This window comes from Mauremys mutica, chromosome 11, assembly GCF_020497125.1.
Source record: "Mauremys mutica isolate MM-2020 ecotype Southern chromosome 11, ASM2049712v1, whole genome shotgun sequence".
Lineage (NCBI taxonomy): Eukaryota > Metazoa > Chordata > Testudines > Geoemydidae > Mauremys > Mauremys mutica.
This window is the reverse complement of record NC_059082.1, coordinates 68,141,164-68,167,737: the sequence shown is the minus strand read 5'-3', so window position 1 is coordinate 68,167,737 and position 26,574 is coordinate 68,141,164. Positions and strand designations below refer to the sequence as shown.

Sequence of the window (26,574 nt, the reverse complement as noted above, 5' to 3'; positions counted from 1 at the left end):
GATTAGGTTATAAATGTGCTGGAGCTTCCAGGTAAAAAGGCCATGATAATAGCACTTTGTGCATCTTCAGCAGTTCTCTGCCCATGCACTCAAACTGCTCTACAATTGAGGTAGGGAAGTTCTATAATCCCAACACAGATTGGGGAAATGAGGATGGTGGGGCAGGGATTAAGTGACTTCGCCAAGGACACACAAATCTGTGGCAGAGTCTTGACTCTGTTTTGAACTCCATACCCTCTTAGAAGTTAAATAAGGCAAGAATGATAGCAGTTTAATATCTCTATTCCACGATTAAAAGATCAGGTTATGAAAAATACAGGTATATGCCCAATCTATTTGAGTGGAATAAATGAACTCGGGAAATGATGTCAGTCATTTAACTGATGCCAGAAATAAAAGGCAATGACCTCCAATTACTCCAGCTCAGAAGTACCATGTCTCTGGATTTTCAAAGTCAAACAAATAGGCAGCATGCTTAGAAAGGTTACCATGAATCTGATCTGGTACTTACTGATAAAGCTTCATTGATTTGTTGTTTTCATTGATTTTTGCCTTTTTTCTGTTAGTTACGCTGAACTTTCTCAAATTTATAAGGCACTTTATGTCCAGCTACTATACATCACAAGAAAGATGTGAACAATTAAAAGTTCAATAGTTAGGGCCCAATAAAGGAGCTTGTCAGACAGCCATCAAATTCTGCATGTTCCCAGTTTGTAGAGAAGCCAGGTATTGTTAAAGGGACACAGTCAATTTGACAAATAAGTAATTTATAAAAAATGCATTTCAAGCAGTTACCGGTACTACACTTGACCAAGTCCCCTGCCAACGTCATCATTTAACAAATCATATTTTACTATTCTATTTTTAGTTTCTGTCTCACAGTTGCTGTGTGAAAGACCCACAAAAACAACGACGGAAACCAACGGACTGATTACACAGGGGAAGCAGTAAAACCAAATATACACAAAGTGCAATTAAGTGAACAAAGTAAAACTGGAGACACAGAATTCTCCCCCTCTAATCTTTTTTGATTTCCACAATCATGATATTACTCACAACAATAATAGAAAAACACTTCAGGGAGGAGAGTGATTTTTAAGCTGCATCCCAATAAAGGCAGGATTTCATATAAAGGCCTTTATTTATTCAAATAATTGCCTTCCCTTCATCCACATCCCTCCTAAGAATCTCACCTCTACTGTGAGGGCTACAAACATTTGAACTTTAAAAACTGTTTGTACTGTAACAAATGGAGTCATCATATGATTCTGTTTATGTAACTCCACCCATCCCCACCAACTCCCTCATTTGCTGTTTGTGTCTTGTCCAAAGACTAAACCATATGGGGCGGAGAACATGTCTACCTATCTGTTCTGCAAGGGCTTGATATACATAATATAAATGAGCGGCATCAGTGCATTAAATGTAAGGCTTGACCTTCCAGGGATAACTGAAAATCTACAATCCATTATTTCCAGCCTAGGCCACCGGGACTTATTCTTGCACACACATAAGGGGAACTATTGAATATAAGGTGCAGAATATGTTGATTATAAAGCAACATCAGTGGACCTCAAAAATAGGGAGCCCTTGGTGGAAAGGAGGGTTAAACTTAAATCAGTGCATGTAAAGTGGGAGATCTTCAGAGGGACACAGAAGGAACCTCAGCTTTCCTACCCAGTCCACCCCAAAGAAATATTAGCTGTTCCTACTAGCCATTAGAGAGAGAAAGACCAGCTGCATAAAGCTCTGATTTACACACAGCAATTTCAGAGTCCAATCGGCTTACTGAATGTCATTATAATGAATTACAGTGCCAAGTGCAGCACATAATGGACCCAATGCCACCTTCATGGAAGTCAATGGGAGTCTTGGCAGCGGCTTCAGACTGGGCAAGGCTGGGCCTAATCTCATATTCACCTAACACTGGCGACAACAGCACAAAGGAGAAATGCCTTTGGAACTTTCAGGATTTTGTAGGTTCAAGTCATAACATCAGAGTCTGTCCTCAGTTGCAGCTGTGCATCTCCACCGACTTCATATGAGGGTAGAATTTAACCTTTACTATTGTTTCAAATTAGACTTTTGTTTAATTTTTGTTCTAAAGAAAATACACACGCACACGGGTGAGCTATAAACAGTATGTTATTTATACTGTGAAGTCTAACAGGACTAATGAAGTGGTAAATGCCAATGCCAACTACCATTTATCCTGAGCCCAAGGATTATAAGCAATGATTGCATGGGGATATTGTAGAAATGGTAATGTGCACATTTAGAAAAATACCATTAATCCAGATATTACATTGTACTTGTCAAGGGCAGCCACACAAAAATACTCAGCAAAAGTCACCCCTCATACTCTTTTATAGTAATTTATTTTCAGTATTTTAAATACTGTATTCTATGTGTGTGTGTGTGTGTGTGTGTGTGTGTGTGTGTGTGTGTGTGTGTGTGTGTGTGCCCCCATATACAGAACATCTTTATAATCAACTAATGGCTTGTAAAAAGCACTTTTTAACTGAACGTGGGTTTAAATTGTAGTTTCAGTTGCTCTTTTTGCTCTCCCACGATATTTTCCTCTTCCTCTTTCCTCTTCCGATGAATAGCCAAACTGATTTTACTCACATCTGATAAATTACTAGTGCGTTCACATTTTCTATGGTATATTTCAAACAATACTGTAAATACAGATGGAACTAAAAACTACAGTAACAACTCAACTTTATTCTGTAGATTTATGCAAATAGAGGTCCAAAGAATAGTAGCCTAATCTCAGAGAAATCAGTGTAACAGAAAGCCTAAGCAGAAGGGAGGAACACACCAAACACCTTCACAGCACTGCTTACCTGTAATGATCACAGAGAATGAAATAAGACAAGACATAGACCCAAGGTCCTGATACCATTTTAAACAAATCCCCAAAGCAGAATGCCTGCCAGATGTTTGAGAGACAACGTTGGATACAGTATGTAGCACAAGTTGTAAAATCAGACACCAGTAGATTATGTAGTTTTTCTTTCAAGTGTTGTACCTCCCTCTGCTGCTGCACAGAATTCATCCTGGCAACTTGCCAGGCTGATAAGTCTCCATTTATTTTATTTACACTGTGTGAAATTATACAATGGGCCAGATCCTCAGGTGGTGCAATCTGGCATTGCTCCACTGAAGACAACAGAGCTATGCCGATTTACCACCAGCTGAGTATAAACTCTGCAGACACAATTCAGTCTTTGATACCTAATGACAGCCCTGATTCAGGAAAGCACTTAAAAATTACATACAACATACAGAAGAATATGTAGGTTGACACGTTGAAAAGAGAGGACACAGAGCAGGACAAAAAACAAATTGCAAAAAATTTTAGTCACTGACTGCTAAACAAATATTGAAACTGCAATAGATATATCACAAAATATTTACAATCTGAGGACTTTTATGAGGTTTTTGTGTTTGCTTTTTTAAGAAAATCTGTATTTACTCTCACAAATTCTGGGTGAAGTTCACTAGAGGTCTCTTTAAAGAATAGTTACTGTGTAACCAGAACATCTAGTTGGTTTAAGTACATTTTGTTTAAATGTACATTTTATCTTTGTTTATCTTTCCTCATCAGTGGAAAGATTTCTTTGGCGTAATTCTGCATTTGTTCACAGAATTGTCCTAATCTAGGGTGTAATTTCAACAATCAGCCAAACCCAACACCAATAAAAAACTATTTTTTTTAAACGTAAGCCAAGTTACCTCAAGAACCAAGAATTTGTCTAGTTTGAGAAAATGTTCAGAGTGAAGTTAAATGAAGGTGCACATCAGTTAAATTAAGGTAGCTTCACTGTATGTCAGGGACAGGGTTTTAATTCACAGCTTGGTACTGAAGGAAGTTGATTGTAATTAGCATGATTTATATATCTCCCCGTCTGTCAATATGCCCGATATAATAAAAGGGTTGAGCACAGACTAATTTTACAATTCACTTTCTATGGGAGGTTAAATGATTCACAAAAATTAACTCTTGCTGGCATACAGCGTATGTTACAGTATTGTCAATCCTGCATGGATCAACCACCACTGTTTTGATTATCACTTTCAGCAGAGAAATGGCTTAATTATCTTTTTCCCTGTAAAAATGTAACCTAGGAAAGCATTCAGAACTAGTTAAGTACCCTGCTGAATCAAGGCCTAAAAGCATGGACATAACCTCAGACACGTGAGTAAGGCCCGCTCACAGTTTTGAACTCACATGTCTAAGGGTACGTCTACACTACGGGACTATTCCAAATTTGCATAAACCGGTTTTGTAAAACAGATTTTATAAAATCGAGTGCGCGCGGCCACACTAAACACATTAAATCGGTGGTGTGCATCCACGGTTCGAGGCTAGTGTCGATTTCTGGAGCGTTGCACTGTGGGTAGCTATTCCGTAGCTATCCCATAGTTCCCGCAGCCTCCCCCGCCCCTTGGAACTTCCGGGTTGAGATCCCAGTGCCTGATGGGGCAAAAATTGCCAAGCTATGCCCTGACCCACCGCGGACACGGTGTTTGACCCTAGAAGCATTTGGAGCTCTGTCTGGAGATTTTAAAAAAATGATTTTGAATTTCATCTTCTGTAATGGAGCGCTGATAGAACAGATTTGCCTGCCCTTACAGCGATCACGTCCGCATGGTCCATGCGGGAGCTCTTTCTTTATTTTGATTTTTAACTGCATCGCCACACGTGCTGATCGGAGCTCCATGCTGGGCAAACAGGAAATATTCAAAAGTTCGCGGGGCTTTTCCTGTCTACCTGGCCACTGCATCCGAGTTCAGATTGCTGTCCAGAGCGGTCAGTGGTGCACTGTGGGATACCGCCCGGAGGCCAATACCGTCGATCAGCGGCCACACTAACCCTAATCCGATATGGTAATACCGATACTAGCGCTACTCCTCTCGTTAGGGAGGAGTACAGAAACCGGTTTAAAGAGTCATTAAAATCGATATAAGGTGCCTCCTAGTGTGGACGGTTGTGGCGTTAAATCAGTTTTACGCTCCTAAAACCGATTTAAACGCCTATTGTAGACCAGGCTTAAGTGCCCTGGTGAATCGGGCTTTGGTTACCAACTTGTTATTGAAAGGAACAGATCTGTTGATAGGACAAGTTTATTTTCTCCCATCTGTGTTAAAAGAGCTGATGACAGATATAAAAGATAAAGGTTTATAGCTACAGTTGCCATTCTGGTTGGACCTCTCAGCAAACATCAAGGATTTAAGTCCTGATCCAAAACCTATTGAAATCAGTGGACAGATTTCCATTGACTTCAATGAGCTTTGGATAAGGACCTTAATGGACACTAAGTTTGAACTTCTCTTGCACCCAATAAAGATGGCTCCTAAAGGACTAAACATAGTAAAGGACTAAACATAGTCCTAGGAAATATGCCAAGACTACACCTGTACAGTCTTCTAGTGTCTACTATAAAGTAAAAATAAGAAGCACTGTATCTTGGGATTATTGGGGCCTGATGAAAAATTGTGGAGGGAAATGTGAAATCTGAAGATTACAGGAGCTTTTTCTTCTTTTATGCTTTTGCAGTTCATTGGGATAGTCACAATGATACCTGCTCACAGTCACCTGACTGAATCAGACCACAATCTCATTCTCTCAGGGCACGGTCTTGTGACTACTGCACAGTCTTTACCCATGGAAATAGATAGCAGTTTGCATAGCAGTTACCAAAAAGAAGATAAAAAATAAGTTCTAACTAAATAAATGTTATAAAACAAGATAAATGAAGTCCAGTTTCCTCTGAGGTTACTATGCCAGGAGGATTATTTTCAGTAGCACCTAAGGGATTTATGAACAGAATTCCACCGCAAGTCTTTAATTTATTGGAAAAAAATCAGTATCTTAATTCACAGTAGACCTAAGCAGGCACAACTCTGTAATAGCTCCCACCCACTATTTACCAGCATGGGCTGTTTACTCACTCATTCTTTCTCCAATGCAGGGTTTTTGTTGTCATATTATGTAAACAGCAAGGGATTTTTCCTGCCCCAGATCAATGGAATGTTCCCCTTTTTATTTACCAATTCTGTTGTAAATGTAAGAGGAGGAATGGCACAAAACACTTTTTAGAGATGGAGAGCAACTACTGCTATAAACTGAAATGTCCATCTCACCTGTTGAGACTGCGCTGTAGTATTACAGGACCTACATCTTCCCTTTGGAGAACAAGCAGATATATTTGCAACATCCAGCCTTTTACGAGAGCTAAATCCACATCTAATCTTGGGTTTCCTACTTCATTCTTACATGCATCTCATTAGACACTCGAGCTGTTGCATTCCAGAGCATCGCTTTTCCTGACTCACTGCATCTGATTATGAGACAATATCATAGCAATTTGATTAGACTGAATTTTTTTTTATGGGGACTGCGTTCCTAAGACTTCAGTTGTAAGTCAATCCAAATCTACTAGTAACTTTGTGTTTCTCAGCTGGTAGCACATGCAATTCTCTCTTCCCTTTGGCTGCAGAATGAAAGATTCTTAATCAAAAGCAAACACACTCCTTTCAAGGAATTTCATATTTCTCCCAGTGGGCATATCTCTCACTGGCATTTTAGATTTTTGTTCACTTATATGCCCTGTAAATTTCCCCTTCAAAAGAGTTTCTGAGTTAAAAGAAGAAAAAATTCTATGTGCCATGGAAAGCACAGATCCCACTATGTTACCATCATTTGGGGTTTTTTTGGTTTTTTTTTTTTTAAATCTTATATTTAATATTGTGAACTCTCACCACTTTATTATGGAATTTGCAAGATTGGGTATTTTTCTTCAAGTCCAGTCTCCTGGATCTAGGTTACTACTTGAGAAGATCCGTTTTTTGTTGTCCGCCCCCACCCCCTCCAATGAAAGTCGGCATCTAGTCCTCATGAATGTAGAGAAAAGCCGGAAAACATGAATCCTAAAGACAAAAAAACAGAAGGCAAAGAAAAAGAACCCAAACCCAATGATTATTTAAAAAAAAAATTTTTTTTAAGCCAATCTCAATATTTCTGAATGGTCGGGGCTGACAATACTGCAGCTTCACCATGTAAAATGTCTTCATTTCTCTAGAGATTAGTAATGTGATGCTGAGCCCTTCACTTCCAGGATGTGAAGTTAATCCTGCCCAAGTCAGAAGTGACTGTAAGTCGTTGCTATCTGATGGCCGTTTGGCACCATGTGTGAAATCAGTTGGATAGTTTCAGTTTAGTTACCAGTACACAAAAACCACCATCACCACAACTGGCACCAACTGACAGATGTTGGCAGCCAGAACAGAGGACTGTAGCCAGTATAATGCTCCCACATATATAAGTGGTTCTTTCCAAGTAATTTTTGAGGCACAGCAGCATGGGGAAAACTTGTACTGCTGCTGACTGATGCTCTACCTGTCTAGGGACAAGCAGAGAAATTCGATCTCCAGGGTTGTCAATATGGCATTGTTCAGACATACTAAATACACACAGGTCTTTAAGTGATGTAATGACACCTGTGTGTCTAGCCCACAGAGTGCTCACTACAGAATCGGTGCCTTGTTGTCTTCTTTTTCACAAAGATGGGGGTTAAGTGTTCTTATTTCTGGGTTTAACAAAAATGGCTAAGGGCCAGGCAATTATTTATAGTCTAATATAGACAAAGCTATTGGATTCAGAAATGATTTCAAGGGAGACTGGCTGTGTTCTTGTTAGAAATGCTACATGAGGATATTTCCACTGTTCAGAAGGGCCACTTAACACAGAAGGACAAACATCCACTGTGAAGGCAGACGTCTACAAAACAATGACACAGTGAGAAGCTTCAGCTTTGAGTTTTTATTGCATTAAACCAACAATTGGTTCCAGAGAAAGAGATTATGGGAAAACAAATAGCCTTTTATAGGACAACATTTATTTTCCTACACAATTTTCTAAAGGGCAGCATAGCTTAGTTCTAAAACTAGCTCCCTCCTTAAAGGAGAAAAAAAGCAGACAGGATTATAATAAGCAATTCTCTCCCACGGTCTCTTTAAAAGCTATCAGAGACTCCACAATGGCTAACTGGCTGGATCTTCAGGTAAGAATTGTTCTGAGCTACACTGATCTTGGCCCTGCTGAGATCAGTGTTAACCTCCTGCCCAGCCACGATACAGAGTTATTACTGATGGCAGCCACTCTACTTGCAGAGCTCCCATCTCAGAATGATCTATTTTAAAATGTCAACAGCGCTGGAAGGAACAGTACACTCTGATAGAAGACTGCTGCTCTGGAGGCTGGAAGGTAAATCAGGCTATTAACGGTGTCAGCCTGTTTCTGAATCCTGTCAGTCCGGAAGACATCCCCTGGCCTCCTCACAGAACCAAACGCCACCACAGCGGTTTTCAGTGCTCTACTATTAAGCTATACATTTGTCAGGAAATCATCACTGTCTGGCCTGTTTTCCATGATAATTCAAACTGAGGGAAAAAAGTCTTATTTCTCTCAGAGCTGCATTTAACTGCTAAGAGTTGCAAGTGGGAAATGCCACTGCTACAGAAGGTTATACAGTGGGGAAATGTCTCCACAGTACTGTGGCAAGCATATAGCTTCATAGATTTCAGCACCAGAATTTGATTCACAAAACAGAGAATGTTCCTGTTTCTCAGAGAGAGACTTCTACAACATCTCTCAGTGTGACCCTTCTTCAGCACTGATGCTTGCTTCACAATCTGAACTTTCTGAACACTTCAAGCTATTAGCCAGGATGGGTAAAGAATGGTGTCCCTAGCCTCTGTTCGTCAGAGGATGGAGATGGATGGCAGGAGAGAGATCACTTGATCATTGCCTGTTAGGTTCACTCTCTCTGGGGCACCTGGCATTGGCCACTGTCGGTAGACAGATACTGGGCTAGATGGACCTTTGTTCTGACCTGGTACGGCTGTTCTTATGTTAAGCAGCTAGATTTTTTTCTTTTAATTAAAACAACCTTCCACAAAAATATTTCCTCCTTTCACTCCAAATGTGGCAGCCGATATATTCACTTCCCACATCCTATATTCTAGCTGTATAATTCATTTTAGGTATTTCAGAACTTAACATTTTTCAGCTTAAACGACTTTCCAAAGTTCAGGAACTGTATTTGCAATTCACATCACTGTGGTCATTTCAATATGGATGCAAGTTATCAACTGCACTTATCAATACAGACCAATCAGACAACATTGATTTCTGAAAAAGTTAGAAAACAAGTTCATAGTCTATGCTGACTTTATACAACAAAGGAAAATGGGTATTATATTTTCTTTTTGGATCTGATTTTTGTTTTATTTTCTTCGGGTGGGTTTAATGGTGGTTATATATGAATAGATCTTGCTGACTTCAGAGTTGTGGAAAGGCATTTGATCACAGCATAAACATTGTATTATATATTATGCATGTTAGACCAAGTCTTAGTCATGGACCTCTCTTGAAAAGTCACCCCCATCAGGTCAAACACAGCTGTGCAGGGACCAGGTGGAGACCCTAAAACTAATTTCATTTGTACGTAAAGACACTTATAAAACCACAAAGTTGGGATACCAAGTTTTGCTTTGGACTATTATGAACATAAGGGCTGTATGAAGTTTGCATCCAGATCTGGATCCAAATTTCCTCAACATGCAGAGGCCTTTTGATCTGAAGTTTTGGTTACTCCTGTAACTTAAAACCAAGTTAAAAAAACATAGGTCTCCTGAAGCGGTAAATACATCAGCCTGCTGCTTTGCCTAGCACCCAGGAAATGACTTTTAAAGCCAAAAGGTGCTTATGCAACTAAGAACGTTTTCCACACATAAACCCAAAAACTGCCTACTGTGGGCAGCACACACAGATAAGAACTCCAGTAGCTAAATGTGAACACTGCTTATTTGTTTCACTAATCTGTTAAATAAAGTTCTGCCAACCCTGCCAGCTGCAGTACTCCATAATGATACTAAGAATAGAAGAATCCTCAGCATCTGATCAATCCATCTATAGCACAGCTTGGGACAGCTGCAAATATACAATTTACAAAACAATCGATAATGACCTCTGTAACAGAGAGGGAAATAAAATCTCATTCTTCTTGCCTGGTGTTTTTGCATAGTCTCAAATTCTTCAGGCAATTAAAACATTTTAAATCCTACTGAGGACACAAAATTACTCAAGATAGTTAAGTCCAAAGCTGACCACAAAGATTTATAAAGGGATCTCACAAAACAGGGTGACTGGGCAACAAAATGGCAGGTGAAATTCAATGATGATAAATGCAAAGCAATGTACATTGGAAAACATAATGCCAACTACACATACAAAATCATGGCATCTAAATTAGCTGTTACCACTCAAGAGAGGTTTTGGAGTCATCATGATTAGTTCTTTGAAAACATCTGCTCAATGTGCAGCGGCAGTCAAAAGGGCTAAACATGTTAGGAACTATTAGGAAATGGATAGATGATAAGACAGAAAGCATCATAATGCCACTATATAAATCCATGGTGTGCCCAAACCTTGAAAACCGCATGCAGGTCTGGTCACCCCATCTCAAAAAACATGCATTAGAACTGGAAAAAGTACAGAAGGGAAACAAAATGATTAGGGATTCCATCTGAGGAGAGATTTAAAACACTGGGACTATTCATCTTGGAAAAGATGATTGAGGAGGGGGGATATGACAGAGATCTATAAAATAAAGAATGGTGTGGAGAAAGTGAATAAGGAAGTGTTATTTACCCCCTTCACATAACACAAGAACCCGGGTCATCCAATGAAATTAAGAGGCAGCAGATTTAAAATAAACATAAGTAAGAATTTCTTCACAGAACACACGGTCAACCTGTGGAACTCATTACCAGGAGATATTGTGAAGGCCAAAATTATAACTTGAGTTCAAAAAAGAATTACATACGTTCATGGAGAATAGGTCCATTAATGGCTATTAGCCAAAATGGTCCAGTATGCAACCTTATGCTCTGGGTATCCCTAATCCTGATTGCCAGAAGCTGGGACTAGATGACATGAGATGAATCACTCAGCACTTATCCTGTTCATTCCCTTTGAAACATCTTGCCCCAGCCACTGACAGAAAACAGGATACTGGGCTAGATGGACTGTTGATCTGACTCAGTACGGCTGTTCTTATGACAGTACATTTGGGCATTTGTGTTTCTGTAGATGGAAAGATATGAGCGGGGGAGATTTAACAGCCACTCCTCCTTGATGTAAATAAGATCAGGTTAACATAGGGGTCGGCAACCTTTCAGAAGTGGTGTGCCAAGTCTTCATTTGTTCACTCTAATTTAAGGTTCTGCGTGCCAGTAATACATTTTAACGTTTTTAGAAGGTCTCTTTCTATAAGTCTAATATATAACTAAACTATTGTTGTATGTAAAGTAAATAAGGTTTTTAAAACGTTTAAGAAGCTTCATTTAAAATTAAATTAAAATGCAGAGCCTCCCGTACTGGTGGCCAGGACCCGGGCAGTGAGAGTGCCACTGAAAATCAGCTTGCATGCCACCTTTGGCACACATGCCATAGGTTGCCTACCCCTGGGCTAACATGAGAAACATGGCCCTAAATAATGGTGTCATTCTGTTTCAGATGTAAGGTATGACTGTCTCACTGGCTGAGAATTACACTGGTTCTGTGGTCTTCCTTATGTCAACATGTTCTTACATGATGTCAAAAATAAAGCCACCTGACTCTTTCGCTCTCCCTCTGAAAGAATTCTGCCAATCCTGGTTATCCTGACTAACTAGAGATTGTTTCATGCCATCTGGTTCAGTTTTTTAAGATCGTAGGGAAATTTAAAGATAGGAAACAGCCTGTTTTTATTATTAAGTAAGTTAATACAGTGTACCTGTTGTAATTCTTTTTCAGTTAACTGAGGTATGAATTTGGCCTATTTTTTCTAAAACACTAAAATGCATGAGACTTGTTTTTAAAACATACATATCCAATACAGAAATCAAATATGACCATGATGTAAATATAGTGGTGGAATTAACATAGCAGGGCCACATTAGGTATACAATACAGGTTTAAGTAGTAAAATAGTATACTTGCAACGAATTGCCATACAGTGGGTACTGAAAAAAAAAATCAACATAACCTCCGCCATCATTCATGCCATCCTAAATGTTTGCCTATTAGCGTCCATGACAGCTTTACTTGCTTACATAACATCTGGATTTCACCCCATGTGAACATCATTTTGCCACACAGTGGAGGTAAATCTGCCACTTCTGGATTCCCCTTGAAGGCAACTGATTAATAGCACTTTATTAATCATTGACACCAAGTCAATACCCTTGACAAGTTGTACTTATTATGTATCACTGACAGAAATTCTGAGATCTGAAATCTTTATTCATGTGATGGAGTCTAGCCAGGGAGCCTGACCTATAGGAGGAGAGTAGAGGCATAAGGTACTTGAACTACAACTCTGATGGGGCACTGCAGCAGCATAGGTAGACACAGATTCATGTCAAACTGACAAAAATGTGATATTTTGATTCAGTTAAGCTGAAAATGTTTTGATTTGGGTCAGCTCAACCTGAAACGAAATATTTAATTTAGATTTTTTCCAATAGAAACTTGAACATTTTTGGCAAATTTCCATTAAAAAAATTCAACTTCAGGAAAAATACATTTTCCTCTGAACAAACATTTCAACAGATAATTTTTGACCCGCTGAAATGTACATGCTTTACAAACGTGGGAAACTTCACTGAGTTCTATAGGTGTATAACTGCGGGCAGAATATAGCCCTATAGCTTTTATTAGAGCTGTCAAGCGATTAAATAAAAGTAATCACGATTAATCACACTGGTAAACAATAATAGAATACCATTTATTTAAATATTTTTGGATGTTTTCTACATTTTCAAATATATTTATTTCAATTACAACAAATATAAAGTGAGCACTGTACACTTCGTATTTTATTTATTTATTACAAATATTTGCACTGTAAAAAACAAAATAAATAGTATTTTTCAAATCACCTCCTACACATACTGCAGTGCAATCTCTTTATCATGAAAGTTGAACTTACATATGTAGAGTTATGTACAAAAATAACTGCATTAAAAAATGAAACAATGTAAAACTTTAGAGCCTACAAGTCCACTCAGTCCTATTTCTTGTTCAGCCAATCGCTCAGACGAACAAGTTTGTTTACATTTGCAGGGAGATAATGTTGCCCACTTCTTGTTCACAGTGTCACCTGAAAGTGAGAGCAGGCATTCGCATGGCACTGTTGTAGCTGGCGTTGCAAGATATTTACGTGCCAGATGTGCTAAAGATTCATATGTCCCTTCATGCTTCAACCACCATTCCAGAAGACATGCATCCATCCTGATGACAGCTTCTGCTCGATAATGATCCAAAGCAGTGCAGACCGATGCATGTTCATTTTCATCATCTGAGTCAGATGCCACCAGCAGAAGGTTGATTTTCTTCTTTGGTGGTTCGGGTTCTGTAGTTTCCGCATCAGAGTGTTGGTCTTTTAAGACATCTGAAAGCATGCTTCACACCCCGTCCTGATCGGATTTTGGAAGGCACTTCAGATTTTTAAGCCTTGGGTCGAGTGCTATATCTATCCTTAGAAATTTCACATTGGTACCTTCTTTGCGTTTTGCCAAATCTGCTGTGAAAGTGTTCTTAAAATGAACATGTGCTGGGTCATCATCCGAGACTGCTATAACATGAAATATATGGCAGAATGTGGGTAAAACAGAACAGGAGACATACAATTCTCCCTCAAAGAGTTGTCACAAATTTAATTAACGCATTATTTTTTTTAACAAGCATCATCAGCATTGAAGCATGAAGGGGCATATGAATGTTTAGCATATCTGGCATGTAAATACCTTGCAACACCGGCTACAAAAGTACCATGCAAATGCCTGCTCTCTTTTTCAGGTGACATTGTAAATAAGCAGTCAGCAATATCTCCCATAAATATAAACAAGCTTGTTTGTCTTAGCAATTGGCTGAACATGAAGTAGGACTGAGTGGACTTGTAGGCTCTAAAGTTTTACATTGTTTTGTTTTTGAGGGCAGTTATGCAACAAAAAAAATGTACATTTGTATGTTACACTTTCATGATAAAGAGATTGCACTACAGTACTTGTATGAGGTGAACTGAAAAATACTAGTTCTTTTATTGTTTTTGCAGTGTGAATATTTGTAATAAAAATAATATAAAGTGAGCACTGTACACTTTGTATTCTGTGTTGTAACAGAAATCAATATATTTGAAAATGTAAAAAAAATCAAAAAATATTTAATAAATTTCAATTGGTATTTTATTGTTGAATGGTGTGATTAATCACAATTTTTTTTAATCACAGTTAATTTTTTTGAGTTAATCACATGAGTTAACTGTGATTAATCGACAGCCCTTTTACCCTCCCAACAGATAAATCGACAAAACGTGTACTTATTAATTTCTATCAATAGTCTCTCTACACAAACTTTTTTCCAATTGTACCTTCTCTCTTCTTCACCATCACAAAATAACATTACAAAATTAAGCAAAAAAGCGATATAACAGAGGCATATAAAAATCATTTTAAATTATTGAAATCTTCATTAATTTGATAAACAAGTGACTAACCAACCACGTTAGGCTACTTTAGCATCTTAACTATTCTGTATTAAAACTGCAAAAACCAAGATGTATTCTTGCAAGCACTCTTCATGCACACACTAACTCACCTCCCATTTCCTTTAGCAGAGCCATCCTGGCCATTAATCTGCAAAGTCCATCTTAATTAGAGAAATTTAAAAGGAGAGTAGACCAAGAGCACAGTGGGTTGAAATTTTGCAAATATTGATTTTTTAAAAAAAATAAAAAAAGTGTCCACCAACATTTGTAAAATTTCCAATAGCCCTACAGCTAGTCCAAAAATGGGGGGAAAATATTCAATAAAAATTTATCAAAAGCCCAAAACACAGTTTATAAGGGGTTGGGGGAAGGTTCAAAATGTCAATCAAACTAGGACTGAGGAAGGAATCTCAGGATGGTGGAAAGGGTGTTGTCAAACCAGCTGATTCATCCCACCATTATTGGAGACGCCAACCTATCCACGCATCCACACAGGAGCAGTCTTATTTTTATTTTTTTTCTGGGGGATTGAAAAAGAGAAATAGTGGGGGAGGGATTGTAAAGTCATCATACTAGAACAAACCCCCCCTACTAACTAAATAAATTAACTTTTTATTTGAATTTGCAAACATGACAATGTTGCTGATTATTTATTTTTAACATGAGGCTTTTCATAGCAAACAAACCAGAGCGCCCTCCTCTCCAATTAGGGCCCAATCTTGCAACTGCCATACATATGCAACCGCCAGAGAACTCAGTGGAAGCTGTGGATACAGTATGGACTAGTTCTTCTCTTTGAGAATCTAAACCCTTCTGATCATTTTCCTAAATGTGGCAGAAAGAAATATGCTCCGGCAAACAGAACATATCCTTTGACCTTCAGCTATCACAGTTGTGGCACACAGGTTTAGTTCTCACTTACTGTGAAAGATACAATCACTTGATTCTCTCTCCTTGCCATGCCCCACTAGATCTCAGCAGTCATGTTTGAGCCACCTCTATCAGCTCACAGTGCTATGGGAAATAAAGGTTTCACACAAAAAGAGTTGTTCTCAGCCCTGACAATTAATCTCAAGACAAGGAGACAGGCGTTTTTTAGGTGAATTGATACCAACTATCTAGATTCAGAAACGGATATAGCCTTCTAGTGATGTTGGTAGAAATATCAATGTGTAAAAATACACTTAATTTGTCTTCATTATTAAACAATTTGTTTTCTCTTTCTCTCTTGGAAATGTTAAAGCCCACTAAAAACACAGTGATGTTAGGAGCCACTTGGCACTCTCATTGATAGTCTTAGTAAGGAATTAATAGGCATGAAAAATGAACTACATTCAGATCAGGGAAGATGCAATTTCGCAGAGCAGCATGAGAAAATTTGTACTTGTTCTGTGGCTAAATGGAAGACCTCAATCTGTAATGCTGTTCTTTTAATTTTTCAAGAGTATGAAATTCTTACACTTACACACACACACACACAGAGCGCACTGTTTACTCTGCACACATACACACAAACACACAGACACTGCACTGTTTATTCTACTGAGTAAGATTTTTAAGTCTAGTCAATGGCAGGTAACAGATCCCTTCAAAGTAGGATCTCAGGTCTTAGAAGCTATTTCTAGGTAACTTCCTTTCAAATCAGTAATGAACAGGCCTTGCTAATTACCATAGTGTTCAATTCCCTGCAATTTATGGCTCACTAATATGAAGAGACTTGCCCTGTCATAACTACTTTGTATTTTGATACTGCTCTGCCCTTCGACCCCGTATAACAACAATTGTGCTACCCCAACCCTATCAATCACAACCTTTAGAGTTGGTTCCCAGAGAAGGAGGTATGAAAAAGGATGGAATGATCTTGGTGCAGCCACCAATATACTGTAAAATAGTTAACAATTCTCCAATGGGAAAGTCTAATGGAAGCCCAAGTTAGAAAATTTTATCTCTATTTGGAGAAATTGGAAATGTATATGGCTCGTCTTCAGTATGTCAATGCAATTGCCTCAGCAGTCTCCCAAAGATCAAGGTGAATGGAAATCAATGCTGCTGCCTTATTAGGAAACACAAATCAAAGACTTGGTGACCTTGTAAAAACCCCTCCGTCACTTTGATCTTTTGGAGCCAAGCATTTCCACAGATTCATTGTGCATTGTTATGTTGTAGGAAGAAATCTCCAATACAATTGTATTTTTTAAAAGTAACAAACTGGCAGCTAACATCTTTACCTGCACTGTCTGGGAAGCTGAGTTGGGCAAATGAAAGAGGGGAGACGCTCATGTATTGACAGTTGTCTTGCCTTTAAAATGATGTCTTCTGCTCTGACAATGTGGTACAGATTTCGATTAAGTTCAATCAAGATTTGAGGTGATGGCACTGCCTTGTCACTCTGGAAGCAGGTACACTCCAGAACATCCTACAAGTTAAACAAATAGAGGGGGAAAAACAGTACTAACCTGGGTCTCCAAGCCGGTGTTGGGGCGAGGTGGTTGGTCCTGTAAAAAGAAAGCAGAAGGAAATTGTGACGGTCTATACGATTATGTTCACCACTTTTACAAGACTATAATAAATTTTGTACAGAGTACGCCTTGTGAGGTATCACTTAAAAACTCATAATCTGCTGAACATTAATTGTCCTGGTAAATTGTATATACATATACAAAATCTCATGTATAAAATATTCTACTGTATAACATTGTTATAATATGTTCCAAGTTTGGTTTGTGCCTGCTTTTCTAGTCTTTTAGAGACAAAAGAAACACTGGCACCCCAGTCAGATATCAGCATAATCAAATGGATTATGATGGGTTATCATCACATTTATCTGCCATTCTTTGGCAGGAAGAAGGGTGCAAGCAAGAACTTTACATATTAGCAATGGAAAACAGCTGCAGGTCCAGTGTAAACAGACTGGCTGTCACCTGAACCCCAGCTGGAGATAAATCCTCAAGAAGTGGAGAATGGTATAAGAATAGAGGAGACACACACACCGCCTCACCTCTCTCCCCCCATCTCCACTCATAGCAGCTACAAAACTCCTGAAAGACAAAGGAAGCATCATTGAACTGGGGAAGAGGTGCTTGCTGGAAGGCTTTTCGGACAGTACAGACTGCTGTAAGCATATAGTGAGATATGATCTTTGCTTGGAATCCATTTAGCTTGCTAAATTAGGTATTAGTTTGCAATTTATCTTTTAATTTTCTTTGTAACCAATTCTGACTTTTATGACTCATTACTTGTAGTCACTTGAAATCTACCTTTCTGTAGTTAATACATTTGTTTTATTCCTTTATCTAAACCAGTGTGTGTTTGGACTGAAGTGTTTGGAAACCACCATTTGAGATAAAAGGGTCTGTGAATATCATTTTTCTTTGATGAAAGGATGGACATTCTATGAGTTTTCATTGTCCAGTAGGATGCTGGGCAGTACAAGATGCACATTTCTGGGGGGACAAGGCTGAGATTGGGAATTTCTTGGTGTCACTCTGCAATACAATTCAGAAGTGACTAGCAGAGCATTCATGTAACAAAGCTGTGAGTGATTTTGCACGCTGGAAGCTGTGTGTGAGCAGCATCAGGCGTGGTGGCTCTTATAACAAAGCAGTGTAAAAGGCATCCCAAGCTAGACAGCAAAAGGGACACAGCTGTTCAGTAGCATCCCTGGGGAATGCTACTGAAATAGACATTAGTCTTCAGAATACCAAGAAGATGGGACTTTTTTGAGCTGTTATTGACGAGGCAAGATGACACCAAAGAAACAAGTGTTTACTCTACCACAGGCTTCTCAAATGTTATCGTCTTAAGACAGAGTACCTTTCATATACACCTCTCTTCCACTCCCACACAAGCACATGCCAGCTATAATATTTGGTTGCGTGGGATAAAAGTAATATTAGAAGAGTATTAGGGAGACCACATAGGTTTCAGAATAGACTCAGGGTCATATGAGGCACTCATATCATTGATCTCCTATTTTGGTTTTCGTATTTTTCCTGCTCTGTTCTATTTTTACATTGCAATACAATTGATCTGTGCATCTTTAAAGTTTTTGAGCTCTTTCAGCAAGTTAACTGGAGACTTTGGCAATGTGTACAGCTGGTTGGAGAACTGAAAATCTTTCACACAAAGTATTTGTGATTATGCTCATTTTTCATCAAAATTTCATTCTGATGATCCAAGTAGCTTTAATAATGTGTCATTATATTTAAGTGAACAGTTCTAGCTTTGTAGTGTATATCTTATTTTGTGCACAAAGTAAGAACCCTTATCTCAACTTGGCTAGGGGTCCAAAGCTTATTAAAGAACTCCTAAATACTAAAGCACAAAAACGGTCCATATGGCCAGTTAATGAACAGGTCCTAAGAAAAAGATAATATCCTTGCAAGAAGCTACATCAGGAGTAGGCTTTGCAGAATTAGATGTGGAGTTTTTATATAATTTTGGAAGATTGTATTGATGTTAAAAATTAAAGCAAATGCTTAAAAATCATCAATTTAAATGTTCACAGTTGAGCAAAATTATGTGGTGAGCATTTTATTCCACTTATTTGGAAGCATTTTCTCCAAAATTTTAAATTTTCATAGTTGTGAAAAATTATGGGGAGATCATGAAACAACATGTAATTAGAGTAGGTTTTGAGATTCAAAAATTTAAAAAACTTTATAGCTGTTAAAACACAAATTGTCAAACATCACATGTCAAAGTATACAAAGTAAATATCTCTAAATCAAAGTAATAAGTTCTCTTCTTACTTTGCCTATTTGTAAATTTCAGTTATCATCATTGGAAATATTTTTCCTCGGTTTCAAACCTAATCATTAGTGTTTTGAGACTAGCTCTCAAACAAAATATTTAAAGAAACATCTTTTAAAGTACAAAGGTACACTTTTAAAGCTTCAGTCCTGCTGGCCCAAGGTATTACTGCAGGGTCTCACTTTCTATAGCATCCTGTCTAATTGGAAAAGCTAACAAAGTGGAACCAGGTCAATGGTGCATTCTCTTTAATCCATCACGTCTGTCGAAATTAGAAGACTTCAGTTGAGAGTAGGGTAAATTCTGGCCTGTCAGATTATAAGGCCCCTGGGAATAAGAGTTTTAATATCCCAGGATACTTCAGCTAGATGTGATTCTTTTTTTTTTCCCTGCAGAGCCACAGTGTGTAACAAGTTACTAGCTTCCTTCCTTTCCCCTTAAAGACTTCACAAAATGCAGTTAACATTTGCATGTGACCATAGCCATAGCCAGTTTTTGGTTTAATACATTTTTTATAACTGTACTAATGAAGGGGCCTTTTAATCAGCCCAGAATGAAGATTACCAGTCGAGTACAGAGATGCATTGTAGCCAACTGCCTCTCTTTCCCCCCCCAGCAATAAATAAGTGATGTGATAGCTGTCTGCAGTTTATGCACAGTGGAGAAGTATCAAAGTCTTACCTCTAATCCAACAACTAGTGATTTTATCAACATATTCTAACACTGGAGTACAGCTACTGCTCACACATGGATGTTATCTGACCACAAACCAAATGATACTAAGAGTTGTACGATGTGCAGAAACATGGATGGTATCCATGAATGATTTCACTCAGCTAAATTAGAAAAAGGATCTTATTTAGTGAAAAAAGCCCTTGTGAAGACTGGCCCCCTATTTTCTCAAAAGGAAATGATCCAGGTACATTAGACACTGAATACATGCATTTATCGTGCTCATCTGTTATGGACTCGGGAGATTAAATTAATTCCCTGTGTGACTGGATTCTCAGGAGGTGATGCCAGCAATGAAATCAAGTCCAGAGACTATAAAGTACCTCTCATTTCTTAAATGAAGGGATCAATTGTTAAATTTGGTCAGAATGTGTCTCGATTGTTCTGATTTTTTTTCCTCTGTGAGATCTACACAAAATCACAGACCTCAACAATATTGAATAGTGTGTATGTGTGTGAGAGAGAATCCAAAAATAACTTTCTAAAGGTAGTAACAGCAAATTATTACTTTTCCAATACAATGTCTCAGCTGTACAGGTTTCCCTTTGGGATATCATCTGGATTTTCTTAGTCATTGCCAGCTACATTGCAGACGATAAGCTTTTTCAAAATGTGTTGTTGGTTCTTCAGTTAGAACCACAGCATCCTGAAAGGATCCAGAGGATTCCTGTAATACATAAAAAGCGACAAAGAGTCCTGTGGCACCTTATAGACTAACAGACGTACTGGAGCATAAGCTTTTGTGAGTGAATACCCACGTTGTCAGATGCATGTAGTGGAAATTTCCAGAGGCAGGTATAAATATGTAGGCGATAACGAGGTTAGTTCAATCAGAGAGAATGAGGCCCTCTTCTAGCAATTGAGGTATGAACACCAAGGGAGGAGAAACTGCTTTTGCAGTTGGCTAGCCATTCACAGTCATTGTTTAATCCTGAGCTGATGGTGTCAAATTTGCAAATGAACTGAAGCTCAGCAGTTTCTCTTTGAAGTCTGGTCCTGAAGTTTTTTTGCTGCAGGATGGCTACCTTTAAATCTGCTATTGTGTGTCCAGGGAGACTGAAGTGTTCTCCTACAGGATTTTGTATATTGTATATATACACGTCTGTTAGTCTAGAAGGTGCCACAGGACTCTTTGTCACTTTTTACAGATCCAGACTAACACGGCTGCCCCTCTGATACTGTAATAGATAGTACTTTGAACTATTTTAAAAGCCATCGAATAAAAGCCCCACAAGTACTGAAAAGAAATTATTAACCTCATAGGTCAGGGCTGGGCAAACTACGGCCTGGGGGCCATATCCGGTCCTCCAGACGTTTTAATCCATCCCTCGAGCTCCCAACGGGGAGCAGGGTCCAGGGCTTATCTCGCTCCACGTGGCTCCCAGAAGCAGTGGCATGTCTCCACTCCGGCTCCTATGTGTCGGGGAAGCCAAGGGGCTCCGCACACTGCCGCTGCCCCCATAGCTCCCATTGGCCAGGAACTGTGGCCAATGGGAGATGCAGGAGTGGTGTCTGCGGACAGGGCAGCGAGTAGAGCCTCCTGGCCATGCCTCTGTGTAGGAGCCAGAGGGGGGACATGCCACTGCTTCTGGGAGTTGCTTGAGGCAAGTGCTGCCTGGAGCTTGCACCCTGAACTCTTCCTGCACCCCCAACCCCAGCCCCACCTCAGAGCCTGCATCCCCATCTGGAGCCCTTACTGCCCCCACAACCACAACCCCCTGCCCAAGCCTGGAGCCCCCTCCCACACCCTGAACTCCTCATTTCTGGCTCCACCCCAGAGCCCACACCCCCAGCCAGAGCCCTCCTGCACCCCAGCCCCCAATTTTGTGAGCATTCATGGCCCACCATACAATTTCCATACCAGATGTGGCCCTCGGGCTAAAAAGTTTGCCCACCCCTGTCATAGGTCCTCCCAATAAAAGACATTACTGCACAAGCACTGGAATAGACTTCCAAGGGAGGCTGTGGAACCCATTATTGGAGGATTTTAAGCACAGGTTAGAGCCTTGGTCTAGGTACATTTGGTTCTGCCTCAAGCGTCAGCGCAGAGTGCTGGAAGGGACCTTCAGAGGTCAACTAGTCCATCCCCACATTTCTATGATCCTAAACATAGAAATTGGGTTCCGAACAATGTGTTTTTAGTGTGTGGAATACAGTGTATCAGTCTCCAGATCAATGAAATTGTGGTTGCAGAAAGGCTTCTACACTATGGCAGTTTCTTTTTTATTTCAGTCCACATACTGCTTACTAACTATTACTACCCATTGTAGTTGTAGCATACGCTGTAGGCATTGCATATCACCACTAGGGGTCAGATTTTTGTACGCATCATTAGTAGTTAACATTTATACACATGGCATAAAATTACTTTCTGAATGCAAAACCATCAAAAACTTGGCTACTTTTGAGTTTAAATGTAGGAATAAAACAAGTAGAGTTTTGCCTGGGCATTTTTCCCCTATTGTCCTACCATGTGCCTTGCACCAAAATCTTTGACTGGAGTGGCACATGTTTTGTGAAACTGAGTTTTTTGAGTTTGTAAAGAAACTTAAAAATACACAAAATGGTTGGTCACATGGTAGGATATCCCTCTCTCATTAAATCAACTGACAGCATGACAGAGCTAACCAGCCAGTTTGGTTTTGAGTGTCAAATGTACCTCATTTACGAAAGTCATTTATATTGCTTAATGGTTGGTTGACTGTTTCAGTTTTGTGTTGTTTTAGTTTCTCTATTGATTGTAAATTCCAAAGCTGGATCTTTGGGTCCCAAAAAGCTCAGCACCTTGAGCATACCCTTATATGAGAAATGTAAAGTAGAAACTTAGCTTTCATTTAAAGGGGGCAAAAATATTTAGAATAAAAATAAGTTTCTTGTCCTTTTCCTTGCAACGGTATCCTTAAAATGTGAATCAATTGCCAGAGTTTAACGGAGCAACCAGCTGGGTTCCACTTCCATAGAGATACACACACTTACTTTTCATTCAAAATGAGTCAGTTCATTTTAGGGTATTTGCCAAAGACAGTCTTCCCTAAAAGGCTCAGGTAGGTTCAATGCATAGTGGTGTGAACATGATAGACTGTTCAAAAATGCAAAGGTCAACTTGGGTTAATTTGGGAATACACTGTTGTCTGGTTAGGCACACCGGGTATCCTAAAGGATGTTGGCAGCTTAATTGCCAATGTTTGCAGGGGACTTATCTTAAGTATTTTAAAATCTTTTTATGTTTTCAATGTGCCTAGCTGCCACGATGCAAGATATATAAAATAAATATTATTTCAGATGAAACGAGTTTCACACAGATCTTGTTACCACAGAGTTTACAGACACACAGTGCATAATCCACCTTGAGGACATGCTGGAGAGCTTCAGCTCTGAGGACAGTATTCGCTAGTTGATCTGCCCACTAAAACTGAATGATTATGGAAATAAAACATGAACATTTTTAAACAACAGTGATAACTAGAAGAGAAAGAAATAATTGTTAGCTGGCTCATAAACCTCAATATGCCCTCACTGTGTCAACACTGCTGATCTTATTTGCACCTCCTGCAACACAGGAGGTCACTCCCGGTAGGTACCAGGTACATGTTTTGGAGGGAGAAAATTTCTGGAACAGCGTTCCTCACACGGCTGAATTCATACACATCTCAGAAATGTATCTGTTTAAAAACACATTCAGTGCTCATCACCAGAGCATCTAGCACCCAACAGAATCTAAAATCAAACAATTGTGCAGGTATGCATGCAACCAAACTGCTTTGGTAGCCTACAGTTTGAGAGCTGGATCCATCTGCTAGAAAATCCCTCCGCACTTGCCTTCTAAATCCAGTCAACTGACTTACATGGGCCTGTACGAGATAAGGGCTGTAGATGGTAAAAGGCCTTCCCAAATGGACCACAAACCCTGCCCCAAAGGCTACCAGGAATGAATACAGAAGGCTGCATAGTTTAGCTGCTCTCCTCCGATACAGGACCAACTCCTCCTCACTGAAACAGTCTAGTGCCCAGGTTGGCAATTGGTCTAACAATGCTGAGATTTGTAAGAGTAACCCCCTGTTTTGTCTCTCACGGCCCTATCCTGCTTCCACTTTACACTGATGTAAGTTTGACTTTAGCGGAGTTACACCAGATTTACAGCGGTATGCACATGGGGGAGAATTTGGCCCATATTCTGCTTAGTTTGGTTAGTCTGTTCTTTAAATGAACCATGGTTATTGAAAGCAACTTGCTCAAAAAAAACCAAAGGAAACACAAAAGGAGAGAAAAAGAGAGAGCGAGAGCTGTTCAGCGAGGACAATGTCAGCAGCAAGAACAACACTAATCAGTCCATAGCCTCACATGTGAAAGGTCAGTCTTGCCCACACCGCCATTTACTTTAAATCTGAGAACACTTACTATCCTTTTCTTACATCATTGTGACACACAATGCTGCTTTCCCACTTCTTGTGTACTGGATTTAAAACTGGACACTCCCCCTTTTGCTTTTAAGCAAGAACAGAAGGTCTCTGGACACCCAAAAGATGAATACAACTGTTTGCAGCTGAAAGTCATGGGCAAGAATATTACAGTAAATGCTACAACACAAAGTTGTTTTATCCCACATGACAATTACATAGGCCACGTTCACAGATGTCTCAGGCAATATATGAAAATTGGAAGAAACAAATTGGGTATGATAGCAGCAAAACATTACCATGTGAAAAAAAAACCAACCTTCACTTCTGGTATGATGAAGTTCACACACATCAAGGGAGCAGTAATTTAACTGGGATAACTGCCTCATTGAATGATTTGCATATTATTAGAAGTCTGTCAAGGACTATGAACTGTGAACCAATTCTGAACTGTTACGGTAGGTTAACATGTAGCGTAATCCCCACCGACTTCCACTGGTCCCTGATATAACTAAAGTAATGACTCTGTAAACTGAATTGCATAAGCTTATAGAGCCTTTGAAGCCAATACTGCGTAGGCTTCCGAACAGTTTGAGACCTTGAAAAGACATACAGTGTTTGGTCCACAAACAGAATCTGTATTACCTAAAGCCCGTGCCCTTCCCCCAGCCTGTTCAGACCTCTGATTTTTCTGCATTGCTTCATGTACTGCAGATAGCATCATTACCACTGCTAGTTGTGTCACTCTTTGTGGAAAGCTGATAAATTGCATAAAGTCACTCCCTACATGAACATTCTCACAAGGAAGGACCCCTTTATTCAAAGGGCAGCTACTTATTTACTTTGACTCTTGAATCTCTGCTGTGGTTCTGCTCTGTTTAACAAAGAATATTTTAATAAACTCTGAAAGAACTTGGTGGTTCTAACCCATTTCATGCAAATCCAGAAAGAGCATATATAAACATTTTTATGACTTTTGCACATTGTGTGTTCTTTTTCCTGGCTAGGGTCTCACCATGATCACACTGATGTGATAAAAGAATTGTTAGTTTAACGTGCTGTAAGATAACTGGATGCCAGGCAGTAGGACTCAAAATAGGTAAAAGCAATGTGTGAATTGGCTCCCAGAAGACCGGAAACCCTGGTGAGACTTGAAGTCTGGCCAGTTTCCCACAGAACAGTGATGGAATAAAGTTTCCATGAATTCAGCACAGGGAACAAAGTGGAACCCCCCTAAAACTGAATTATACATAGTAAAGACCTCTTTGCTCAAGGAATGGCCATGGACCTGATCCAGTTCCCACTGAAGTCAATGGCAAAACTCACTGATCCTATGAAGACAAGGTGCAAGAAGAACAGGACAGGCCCCATACTTGTTGGAGGAAAGACTGAAATAAAAACAAAACACTTCTAAATAAGTTTTTCTTTCATCTGCCTCTGCTGAGCTAATACCTGATGCCTTTTCTGGTGCTAGAAGTTATGATGATTTGTGCCATATATAGGAGCCAGGGCCAGATCTTCAGCTGTTACAAACTAGCAACTTCCACTGATAATTTCAACCAGCTGAGGATTTGGTTCACAATAATTAGGTAGTAGATAAATCAGGCAGGCAAACATACATTAGTCAAGAGAAATTACAATGGGCATGCAATTTAAAGGGATGCTTTTACAATTTGGTTTCAATTTTGTGAAATTAAGCTTTTACATTACAAAAGAACAATGGATATTTAAAAACACATTCTAAGGTAACTGTTGCATTTAAGCAAATAAGCCTGTGGTGTGTGCAACCCACACACTGCAGCACTGAGAATCGAATTTGTGAAATTTACTATAAACAAGTAGCTTCACTGATTTTCACTAAGTTGAAAAAAATCAGAAAGTAAACAATCAGTGTGGACGAAAAGTATAGTTCATTTTAAAAATTCTTTCCATCTTGATAATGCAAAGTGCTTATAGTAACATCGCTAAATGAATGTGTGTGCGTGGTTGGAAAAATTCTGCCTTTTTCTCTCTACATAACAATACTGGAAAAGAAACGTTGCAAAATATTTTGCAATGAATGTTTCCTATATTCCAACCAGCTCTCTCAT

At 39.2% G+C, this 26,574-nt stretch overlaps 1 protein-coding gene across 1 annotated transcript in view; it reads right to left on the bottom strand.

The window, feature by feature from the left end:
* Positions 1 to 26,574, bottom strand: part of XYLT1 (xylosyltransferase 1) — a 322,454-nt gene that overhangs the window by 221,782 nt on the left and 74,098 nt on the right. Inside the window, exon 2 of the mRNA XM_044980506.1 lies at positions 17,060 to 17,098. Coding sequence (XP_044836441.1) covers positions 17,060 to 17,098 — 39 coding nt within the window. The remainder of the gene's footprint in view (positions 1 to 17,059; positions 17,099 to 26,574) is intronic.